This window comes from Podarcis raffonei, chromosome 18 (assembly GCF_027172205.1).
Source record: "Podarcis raffonei isolate rPodRaf1 chromosome 18, rPodRaf1.pri, whole genome shotgun sequence".
NCBI lineage: Eukaryota > Metazoa > Chordata > Lepidosauria > Squamata > Lacertidae > Podarcis > Podarcis raffonei.
In genome coordinates, this window is record NC_070619.1 from 5,875,805 (window position 1) to 5,887,662 (window position 11,858).

At 47.6% G+C, this 11,858-nt stretch overlaps 1 protein-coding gene across 1 annotated transcript in view; it reads right to left on the minus strand.

Moving 5' to 3' along the window:
- The window catches only part of MAP2K2 (mitogen-activated protein kinase kinase 2), a 40,051-nt gene extending 37,863 nt beyond the window's left edge, over positions 1-2,188 (minus strand). The window contains exon 1 of the mRNA XM_053372650.1: positions 1,921-2,188. Coding sequence (XP_053228625.1) covers positions 1,921-2,018 — 98 coding nt within the window. The 5' untranslated portion in view covers positions 2,019-2,188. The remainder of the gene's footprint in view (positions 1-1,920) is intronic.
- Between the last annotated feature and the right edge of the window lie 9,670 nt (positions 2,189-11,858).

The following is an 11,858-nucleotide window of genomic DNA, read 5'->3' on the forward strand; positions in this document are numbered from 1 at the left end:
GGCGGCTTCCAACCGAATATTAAAAACAATACAGCGTCAGACATTAAAAGCTTCCCTAAACAGGGCCACCTTCAGTTGTCTTTTAAAAGTAAAATAGTTGTTTATTGCCTTGACATCTGCTGGGAGGGCGTTCCACAGGGCAGGCGCCACTACCGAGAAGGCCCTCTGCCTGGTTCCCTGTAGCTTTGCTTCTCACAATGAGGGAACCGCCAGAAGGCCCTCGGAGCTGGACCTCAGCGTCTGGGCTGAACGATGGGGGTGGAGACGCTTCTTCAGGTATACAGGACCAAGGCCATTTAGGGCTTTCAAGGTCAGCACCAACACTTTGAATTGTGCTTGGAAATGTACTGGGAGCCAATGCAGATCTCTCAGAACCGGTGTTATGTGGTCCCGGCGGCCACTCCCAGTCACCAGTCTAGCTGCCGCATTCTGGATTAATTGCAGTTTCCGGGTCACCTTCAAATGTAGCCCCACGTAGAGCGCATTGCAGTAGTCCAAGCGGGAGATAACCAGAGCATGCACCACTCTGGTGAGACAGTCCGTGGGCAGGTAGGGTCTTAGCCTGCGTACCAGGTGGAGCTGGTAGACAGCTGCCCTGGACACAGAATTAACCTGTGCCTCCATGGACAACTGTGAGTCCAAAATGACTCCCAGGCTATGCACCTGGTCCTTCAGGGGCACAGTGACCCCATTCAGGACCAGGGAATCCCCCACACTATACATTATTTCTATGCCTTCACCCTAGACCACGGGGCGCTTTGCAATATATACATATAACACATACCCTAGCAAATCACAAAAACAATTACACCCCCCCCCAAAAAAAAACCCCCAACCACTTTAAACAGATGATTTGATGAGCCAAAGGTTGTGGGAGAATCCTAGAATTGTTGAGTTGGAAGGGTCACCCAGCCCAACCCCCTGCAATGCAGGAATGAAGAAGAATGTTTTTGGCTGGCACCTAAATATATGCAAAGAGCCTCTCTGGGAAGAGCACCCCACAAGCTATTTTTATTATTATTACTAATAAGAAGTCAGTCTTATCCCCCCTCCCCCTGCCTTAATAATAATAACTCAGTATAACACCCCTTCCCCCGCCTTAATAATAATAATTCAGTATAACACCCCTTCCCCTGCCTTAATAATAATAAATCAGTCTAACACCCCCCTGCCTTAATAATAATAAAACAGTATAACACCCCTTCCCCTGCTTTAATAACAATAATTCAGTATAACACCCCTCCCCTGCTTTAGTAATAATAATAATTCAGTATAACACCCCCTCTCCCTGCCTTAATAATAACTCAGTCTTACACCCCCTCCCCCCACACACCGTGCCTTAATAATAATTATTCAGTATAACACCCCTCCCAATGCCTTAATAATAATAATAATAATAATAATTCAGTATAACACCTCCTCCCCCGGCTTAACAATAATAATAATAATAATTCAGTATAACACCCCTCCCAATGCCTTAATAATAATAATAATAATTCAGTATAACACCTCCTCCCCGGCTTAATAATAATAATAATTCAGTATAACACCCCCTCCCCCAATAATAATAATTCAGTATAACACCTCCTCCCCGGCTTAATAATAATAATAATAATTCAGTATAACACCCCCTCCCCCAATAATAATAATTCAGTATAACACCTCCTCCCCGGCTTAATAATAATAATAATTCAGTATAACACCCCCTCCCCCAATAATAATAATTCAGTATAACACCTCCTCCCCCTGCCTTAATTATAATAATAATAATAATAATTCATTCTAACACCCCTCCCCCCCACCTGCCTTCCCTTTCCTAGACCTCCCCTCGCCCCCTTCCGCCTCCCAGCCCCACTTCCAAAGGCCTCCGCCCCTCGGAGACCCCTCCCGCTTCCCTCCCCGCCCCCGCCCCGCACTCACTCGGAGCCGTCGCCCTCCCCGCCTGTGGGGCTGGGCCCTTCGGCGATGGTGGGGGTGATGTTGAGGGCCGGCGGCACCAGCTTCCTCTTGGCCGGCATGGCGGCGGCGGCGGCGGCCTTCTTCCTCAGCGAGGGCCTCGCCTCAGTCGCGGCGTCGCCGTCGTCATCCCCCGGCTCGGCGAGCTACGCGAGGCCGAGGCTGCGCGTGAGGCCTACCTGCGTTCCCAAGCCCGGCCCTTCAGGGGAACGCGGAGCTGGGGTGGGAGGGGGAGGAGGAGGGGCGTGGCCAAAGGGAGAGGAGGAGAGGGACGGCCGCCCCACCAACGCCCACGCCCCATTGGGCGAGCTCCGCGAGCCCTCTCCTCCGATTGGGCGGCGCTGGGGCGCCCCCGGGCCCCATTGGTCGGTTCGGTTCGGCAGCGCACGCGCAGGACGGTGCCGGCCAACGGGATTGGCTGCTGCGTTTGAGGTCGCAACGCCTACCCTTTTCCTTTTTCTTTCCCCCGCCCACAGCCTGCTTTGATTGGTTAGACGGTTATACCCGAAGTCCTAGAACGCATGCGTGCGTGCGCGCCGGCGAGTGGTACATGGGACGTACGGCAGGGTCCTGGGGGAAGGCGGCGAAAAGGAAATCTCGCGAGAGCCGACCGGAGAAAGATTGGTTTCGAGACGGGAAAGAGCGGCGCATGCGCTTGGGGAGGGGAGTGGTGGATGGGCGGGAAAGAAAAATGGGCGGGAAAATTATTGGCCGTAGGGGAGATTGACAGAAAGAGAATTATCTCATCTCGGTAATGGCAGGGGAGCAGCCAAAGTCCAAGCACCCAAAGCACTTATCAAAGGCCCTACTATGAATAAATAAGAGCACCTCTGAGGCTGTGCAGAGTGCATTTTCCCCTCACCAATGAGTTTCACTGAGGTAACTTTAAGAGGCTGCGTCTTCCCCCAAAGGATTGTGGGAACTGTAGTTTGCCCCACACAGACTGACAGCTCCCAGCAGCTTAGACAGACTACAGTTCCCAGGATTCCTTGGGGCAGGCCTTTTTTTTTAAAGTATGGAGGCAAATTTCATTTTTTTAAAAAGAGTATTTATAAAATTTTCCAATTTTTTAAACACAACAAACAAACAAAACAAACAAAAACATTAAACAAAAACATAAAATTCATAAACCATACTTTTAGATAACAAATTTCTCAGGCTTGCTTTGATTATAACTAAGGTCATAAATATATTTTAAGCTCATGGCATCCCTCCTCCCCCAAAGTCTCCTGGGAAATGTATTTTATCCATCACAGAGCTACAATTCCCAGCACCCGGAGCAAACTACATTTCCCAAGGTTTTCTCCCAGGAGAATGGGGAGAAATTATGTGCAAATGTAAATGGTCTATTGCTCCGTTTGTGGAGCACAGCAAAATGTGCGGTTTTGGCTGCCAAAATATGGAAATCTTTTGCCAAATTTTGGCCCTGGTTTGGAGCAAATTGGGCGATGTTGGGATTTTGGGGTGACCCTATGATACCCCTGGGTTTGAGGGTGCGCACCGACCCCTCACGCTCTCCAGGCTTCGCACACCTCTCCGCAAGCAGCGGGAGCCCAGCGCTGCTGCAGCGGGAGCGCTCCCACTGCTTGCGGAGAGTTGCCTGCATGCTGAAGCCTGCGTGCGCTGAGCTCAGCGCGTCCAGGCTTCGCGGACCTCTCCGCAAGCAGCAGGAGCGCTCCCGCTGCTTGCGGAGACTTGCCTGCATGCTGAAGCCTGCGTGTGCTGAGCTCAGCGCGTCCAGGCTTCGCGGACCTCTCCGCAAGCAGCAGGAGCGCTCCCGCTGCTTGCGGAGCCTTGCCTGCATGCTGAAGCCTGCGCGCGCTGAGCTCAGCGCGTCCAGGCTTCGCGGACCTCTCCGCAAGCAGCGGGAGCGCTCCCGCTGCTTGCGGAGACTTGCCTGCATGCTGAAGCCTGCGCGCGCTGAGCTCAGCGCGTCCAGGCTTCGCGGACCTCTCAGCAAGCCGTGGGAGTGCTCCCACGGCTTGCAGAGAGCTGCCTGTTTGGGGGCTGGGGTCGGGGGAAGCTCGGGCTTCCCCCGCCCCCGCCCCAGCCCCGCGCCTGGGGGGAAAATAATTTTTCCCCCTTTATTTCCCCCCCAAAAAACTGGGTGCGCCCTATGGTCCGGTGCGCCCTATGGTGCGAAAAATACAGTATTCAACGCAGCAATAGAGAAATTAAAATAATAATTTATTTGTCAGACAAATAAATGATAGGCACAGTGGTATATGGTTACCAAAGCTCTGCCCTTCCAGCCCTGATGGTCAGCACTTATATTCCCTCAGCCCAGCCCCCTTGCTCCTCCTTTGGCTGCCTCTGTCCAATCAGCCTGGTTGAAATTCCTATTGGCTGTTTGCTAGAACCAATCATAAAAGATACACCCACTTCCTATTACCTTTTATGGGAGACAAAGAGCTATATTTCCTTCTATCCATAAATGGCAGACAAGTAGCCATATATCTTACATTTGCCTCAACCAGGCACCTTAATTACCAGATCACCTTTTGCCCTTTTGCCCCTGCACTCCAAAACAAATGGCTAAAACAGATGGCTCGGGGTTTTAAATTCTATCTAAACAGAGATCTTGGGTTCACATTCTCACACACCATCAATGAAATAAGAATCTAACATAAGAATCTATCATTTCTTACTTCCTAAATCCTTTGCATAATTACATTAAGCCAATACATTTCGTACATAACATAGATAGCTTTTTAGAAGAAAAGGAACTCAGTAAAAACAGCTTCAAAAGCAGCCTCTTAAATTTACACCCCCTTTCCCAGCCAGCTGCTTTTCCCATTAGCTCTTGCCCTTTAACCTTAGGAAAATATGGCTCGAGTCTGATGGGAGGCACATGGTATTATTTTCTGTTAAACAATAAATCTTACTATTTACCAACTCTTAATTAGTGTTTTTGCAGCTTGATTGTATTCTGTAATATACAGAATACAATCTGTGTAACCTTTGCTCTCAGCCTGTAATTCCCTTTTACAACTTTGAGAAATTTGTCTCCTGCTACTGCTATAAATCAGGGGGGCCCTTTCCAGGAGAGCAGGAAGATAAACAACTGCCAAAGTACTTAGCCAGCTGCTTTATGCCTGGCATGAAACATACAAACATCTGCAAATATATCTTTAAGCTCATTTTAAAATACAGGCCTTGATCAGATGCCTCACCCTCACTTGCAGGAGAGGGGAAGGATCCAGAAAAATGGTGTGCAAGACCTTATAAAGACTTTTGAAATTGCCACCCTGTAGATCAAGACCACCCCCAGAAACATCACACATACATCACAGAAAGGAGGGGTTGAGGGAGGGGTTGTGGTGGTAACCTGAGTGTCCTGTCACCTGGCTGGTTCCCCCTTTCCCCCTCCCCATGAGTACTTTCCAGGTGACAGAGGGGAGTTTGCAGTTTCCTGCCCCCAGAGGGAAGAGCTGATTATTGTCCTTTGTCCCAGTCCATGCTGAATCCACTCCCATACGCAAGTTCTTTGTGAGCTTGATTGTCTTCTGTCTGGGATCATCAGGGTTGGCATAGCAACTGGGCAGGGCTCCTGTGTATGTGCTGGTATGCTGGAGGGATTATGGCTGCCCTGTATCAAACCTTCCCCATTTTGTAGTCCTTCCTTCATGGAGTCAAATAAAAGCGGAACAGTGCAAATCCGATGTATGGTTGATTTTCTATGAATTTATAACAGAAGCGTAGCGTATGTAGTGTGTGAGTGTGTGTGAAGTTTGTACAAAGTGAATGATTGGGGGGCAGGTTTCCTGCGACAGGTGTTAGCTATGAACCCCAGTTTGATGCATCAATGACTCCTTTTGTGGGGCGCTGCAAAATGTAGGGCTTTTGCTGCAAAAAGCTGCAAAACCTTTGTCAAAGCTTGGAGCCAATTTCAAGTGAATCAGGCGACACTGGGTTTTGGGGTGTTAGCTACGAACCCCAGTTTGATGCATCAATGGCTCCTTTTGTGGGGCGCTGCAAAATGTGGGGCTTTTGCTGCAAAAAGCTGCAAAACTTTTGCCAACCTTTGGTGCCAGTTTCGAGTGAATCGGGCAACGTTGGGTTTTGGGGTGTTAGCTATGAACCCCAGTTTGATGCGTCAATGACTCCTTTTGTGGGGCACTGCAAAATGTGGGGCTTTTGCTGCAAAAAGCTGCAAAACTTTGTCAAAGTTTGGCGCCGATTTCGAGTGAATCAGGCAACATTGGGTTTTGGGGTGTTAGCTGTGAACCCCAGTTTGATGCATCAATTACTCCTTTTGTGGGGCACTGCAAAATGTGGGGCTTTTGCTGCAAAGCGCTGAAAAACTTTGGGAGGAATATGCAGTTATCTTTCACTGTACTTGGGGGCAGCAGGCTAGCAATAGAGGGCACAGGTGTAATAAACGAAAATCTGCCCTTATTCCCTTATGGTGACACAAGAGCCCTTATAGAGTCCTTTGTAGGTTCTCCATTGGTCGGAGAAAATAACAGAGGCCAACCAGAGAATATTGAGAAGCAAAGCAGCTCGTAAGCCTGATCTTTATTGAACTGTTGCAACAGGGTGACCCCTTCACACGCAGGAGAAGGAGGAAGACCCAGAACCAAGGTGTGCCCACCCTTATATAGACATTTTAAATTGCCCACCCTGGAGTCCAAGACCACCCCCAGAAACATCATACATACATCACAAAAAGGGGTGGTCTACAACAGAAATCTGAGTGCTGTTTACCAGAAATTTGTTGTTTACCTCCTGTCTGGCAGGTTACCTGTTAATGGTCACTTGATTGGATACCCTGGGGAGCCTGGCCAGTCTTTTGTAATGATAAATGCTGTATTTTTCGCTCCATGACGCACTTTTTTCCTCCTAGAAAGTAAGGGGAAATGTCTGTGCGTCTTATGAAGTGAATGCGTGGTCCCTGGAGCCCAATTGCCCAGGGGTGAAAAGCAGATTGTGCTTTTTTTTTTTTTTAGAAAGAGGGAATGGCGTGTTGAAACAAAGCCGCTTAGCAGCTGATCAGCAAGCGTTCAGGAGGGGAGATAAGGGACTCTAGCGATAAAGGAGGCTGCCACAGCATGAACCACAAAAATCATACATCCACTGTTTCGTTCAGAATATTTTTTTTTCTTGGTTTCCTCCTCTAAAAACTAGGTGTGTCTTATGGTCAGGTACGTCTTACGGAGCGAAAAATACGGTACTTAGTCACAGACTCACCCTATTCATACACAGACATACCCTTAAGACAGGATTTGTGAATGAAAAGACAAAGGGGAGGCTTTTCCATTTTTCTTGACCTTGCAGAGAAATCATTTGGTCAGTTTGGGAGTCAAAATGATTTCCGGGCTGTTTTCCTGTGCTGCTTCAGACATGTGTTTTATATATTTATGTACGTGTTTGCTTGGTACATTTAGGACATTTATTATACAGTGGTACCTCGCAAGACGAATGCCTCGTAAGACGAAAAACTCGCAAGACGAAAGAGTTTTTCGTTTTTTGAGTTGCTTCGCAAGACGAATTTCCCTATGGGCTTGCTTCGCAAGACGAAAACGTCTTGCGAGTTTGTTTCCTTTTTCTTAAAACAGTTAATACCCAGGGAATCCGTGCTTCGCAAGACGAAAAATTCGCAAGACAAAAAAACTCGCAGAACGAATTAATTTCGTCTTGCGAGGTACCACTGTATATATATATATATATATAAGACCTTATTTGTTTTATTTCACAAGGAAGGCCACATGTCAATCTGTTCCCTCCCCGCACCTCAGCATCTGCCGCCTGAGGCGGCTGCTTCCCTCTGCCTCATCATAGGGCCGGCTCTGGCCTCCATTCAACAGTCCTAAATGACCAACAAGGCATTCTGAGGGAAATTGCAGTGTATTTGCCATAGGAAGCATGGTGCTCACTGCATTCTGTTCTTTCCTCTTGTTTTTTACCTCCTCGCCCATCTGCCAAGGCGTGTGCATGGCTCCCAGTCCCCGTGACAGCCAAAAACTTCTCAGCCGCCTAAAAATAGGAAGAACAGAATGAACATTTCGCACTTGTCCCCTGCAAAATGCTGGATTTGCTAACAGATTGGCTAGCTGGTGAGCATGCACAAATGTGCCCTCGGTATAAGAGAGAGAGATGTTGTTGTTGTTTAGTCGTGTCCGCCTCTTTGTGACCCCATGGACCAGAGCATGCCAGGCACTCCTGTCTTCCACTGCCTCCCGCAGTTTGGTCAGACTCATGTTTGTAGCTTTGAGAACACTGTCCAACCATCTCGTCCTCTGTCGTCCCCTTCTCCTTGTGCCCTCCATCTTTCCCAACATCAGGGTCTTCTCTAGGGAGTCTTCTCTTCTCATGAGGTGGCCAAAGTCTTGGAGCCTCAGCTTCAGGATCTGTCCTTCCAGTGAGCACTCAGGGCTGATTTCCTTCCGAATGGAGAGGTTTGATCTTCTTGCAGTCCATGGGACCCTCAAGAGTCTCCTCCAGGACCATAATTCAAAAGCATCCATTCTTTGGCGATCAGCCTTCTTGATGGTCCAGCTCTCACTTCCATACATCACTACTGGGAAAACCATAGCTTTAACTATACGGACCTTTGTCGGCAAGGTGATGTCTCTACTTTTTCAGATGCTGTCTAGGTTTGTCATTGCTTTTCTCCCAAGAAGCAGGCGTCTTTTAATTTCGTGGCTGCTGTCACCATCTGCAGTGATCATGGAGCCCAAGAAAGTAAAATCTCTCCCTGCCTCCATTTCTTCCCCTTCTATTTGCCAGGAGGTGATAGTTCCTTTAAATCTTCCTGTTGTTATCAAATTTGGACTATTTGATATGTATTTGTATACAGTGGTACCTCCAGTTATGTATGCTTCAGGTTACATACGCTTCAGGTTGCAGACTCTGCTAACCCAGAAATAGTGCTTCAGGTTAAGAACTTTGCTTCAGGATGAGAACAGAAATTGTGCGGTGGCAGCAGGAAGCCCCATTAACTAAAGTGGTGCTTCAGGTTAAGAACAGTTTCAGGTTAAGAAGGGACCTCCGGAACGAATTAAGTACTTAACCCAAGGTAAAGGTAAAGGGACCCCTGACCGTTAGGTCCAGTCACAGACAACTCTGGGGTTGTGGTGCTCATCTCACTTTACTGGCCAAGGGATCCGGCGTACAGCTTCCGGGTCATGTGGCTAGCAGGACTAAGCCGCTTCTGGCGAACCAGAGCAGCACACGGAAACACCGTTTACCTTCCCGCCAGAGCGGTACCTATTTATCTACTTGCACTTTGACGTGCTTTCAAACTGCTAGGTTGGCAGGATAACCCGAGGTACCACTGTAATTTGGAACATTCAATGTGATTTGATTGGATTGTTAAAATGGGAAACTTAATAAAAATGATTTAAAAACAAAACAAAACAGGACGCTGGAGTAGATGGGCCATTGAGCTAATCCAGGAGGGCTATTCTTACGTTCTTAACCGCAAGCACATTTTTTTAGCCAGCGGCTGTAGTCAACGAGACGTAGGTCTTTCAAATGTTTGTTATCGCCGTGCTGTTAATATTTAAGCAATGTCAGCTTAACATGCGTAAAAACCCTCCAGGCTCGGATTGCCCTTTTTCAGATCATCAGGTTCCACAGGTGCCCCTTCTCTCCCCAGCTGTTTCCCACCCATCTCACCTGCGGCCATGATCCAAGGTCAAGTCTCCCTGTAATCTCGATTCCTCTTGGAGAACGTCTGCGTAAAGCAGCTCGTGATCAGGGTGTGACGGGCAGGAGCGAGGGTGCAAGGGGCATCCGGCGTTGTCAGCGCCTGGTTATGCAACTATAATAAAAATAAAACCCACAGACTCCAGGAAGGAGACAGGCTTCTTTTTCTTATCGCTGGATTGGGCTTTTCCAATGACCGCACAACACCAGAGGAGGTGTAAATAGCAGTGGATGGAGCCACTGAGCCTCTACAGGGTTGCGGTGACGGTAAAAATAGTCTGTCAATATGGATTTTGTGGCAAGAGGGTAAAACACGGATGTTTAAACACTTATTTTCTTTCTTTTAATAGATACACAGCAGGACAGGGAGGCAAGGACAGTCTCTTTTCTATCTGTCTCTTTTATCAGGTCTGTCTTTGAGCCCACAAGTTTTCATTTCTCTCTCTCTCTCTCTCAAATTTTTATTAGGTTTTCGGTTTTACAATTTAAAGGACTCATTTTTACATCCTTAAGATATCAGTGACTTCCGTTCTTCTCTTTCCACGGTTCATTTTACATATCATAAGTGCTTGCATATTTTACAGAAACTACAGTGGTACCTCAGGTTAAGTACTTAATTCGTTCCGGAGGTCCGTTCTTAACCTGAAACTGTTCTTAACCTGAGGTACCACTTTAGCTAATGGGGCCTCCCGCTGCTGCTGCCGCGCCGCCGGAGCACAATTTCTGTTCTCATCCTGAAACAAAGTTCTTAACCTGAAGCACTATTTCTGGGTTAGAGGAGTCTGTAACCTGAAGCGTATGTAACCTGAGGTACCACTGTATACCATTCAGTATGGGACATGGGTGGCGCTGTGGGTTAAACCACAGAGCCCAGGACTTGCCAATCAGAAGGTTGGCAGTTCGAATCCCTGCGATGGGATGAGCTCGGTCCCAGCTCCTGCCAACCTAGCAGTTCGAAAGCACATCAAAGTGCAAGTAGATAAATAGGTACCACTCCAGCGGGAAGGTAAACGGCGTTTCCATGCGCTGCTCTGGTTCGCCAGAAGTGGCTTAGTCATGCTGGCCACATGACCCAGAAGCTGTACGCCGGCTCCCTCGGCCAATAAAGCGAGATGAGCGCCCCAACCCCAGAGTCGTTCGTGAATGGACTGAACTGTCAGGGATCCTTTACCTTTACCTGTCTACATGGCATCTTTTGAATTTGTCATGTCAAAGCTATGACTGGTGTGCTGCCCTGATCCGGGGTCCCTCCACACTGGTGAGCTGAATCTGCAACATGTTCTTGACACCTTAATGGTTTATTCTGCTTTCTTTGTGGTTCTGTGATTCCTTCATTAGTTGTTCTGTGATTTATTAGTTTTTCTGCCACTGAGCAACAGCCCTTCCCTTGAAATGTTTCCGCCTGGGAGCTAACCGGGCAACCTTTCGCGAAAGCGACAATTGCTAAAATCGTTATAGTGCAAAAGACGCGGGACAAAAACAAACCGGAACATTTGCGGCATAAAAAGCGATGAGATTTCAGCAAGACATTAAAGAATCGGCACTAGATAGTAATAGATAGTGTGACTGCCCCAAAACCTTAGCAACCTCAAACAGTATTAAAAGAGCGGTCCCAGGATCTCTTGGGTATGTGACGACTGTGATAGGAATTTTGAGGTCTTAGATATATGGTAATGTTCATAAGTGTACCAACCAAGCACGTACATAGATCAGCACAGGAAGACCGACCTGAAACCATTTTGATTCCCAAACTGAGCAAATGTGTTCTCTGCAAGGTCAAAGTGGGAAACCTCTCATTGTCTCTTTCCTCACAAATCCTTTCTTAATGGCACATTTAAGATATGAATAGGGTGACTTGTTCCAGGAACTAAGTATTTATCATTACAAAAGACTGGCAAGGCTCCCCAGGAAATCCAATCAAGTAACCTGCCAGACAGGAGATAGACAACATTCAAATTTCTGTTTTAGACCGCCTTTTCTGTGATGTAGGTATGATGTATCTGGGGGGTGGTCTTAGGTTACAGCCCTTCTGTGATGTATGTATGATGTTTCTGGGGGTGGTCTTTGTTAAGTTGTGGGCGAACATATCAGACGACACAGCGATTCTTCCAAAGCAGCTCTTTATATGTAAGCTGGAACAGAACTGAACTGAGGAGCTCAGTCAGCCTGCTTATATAGAGCTCCACTAGAATGCAACAGTAACCATTTTCTGTAACTAGCCAATCACTGAATGTCACTTTCGATCCTTCATT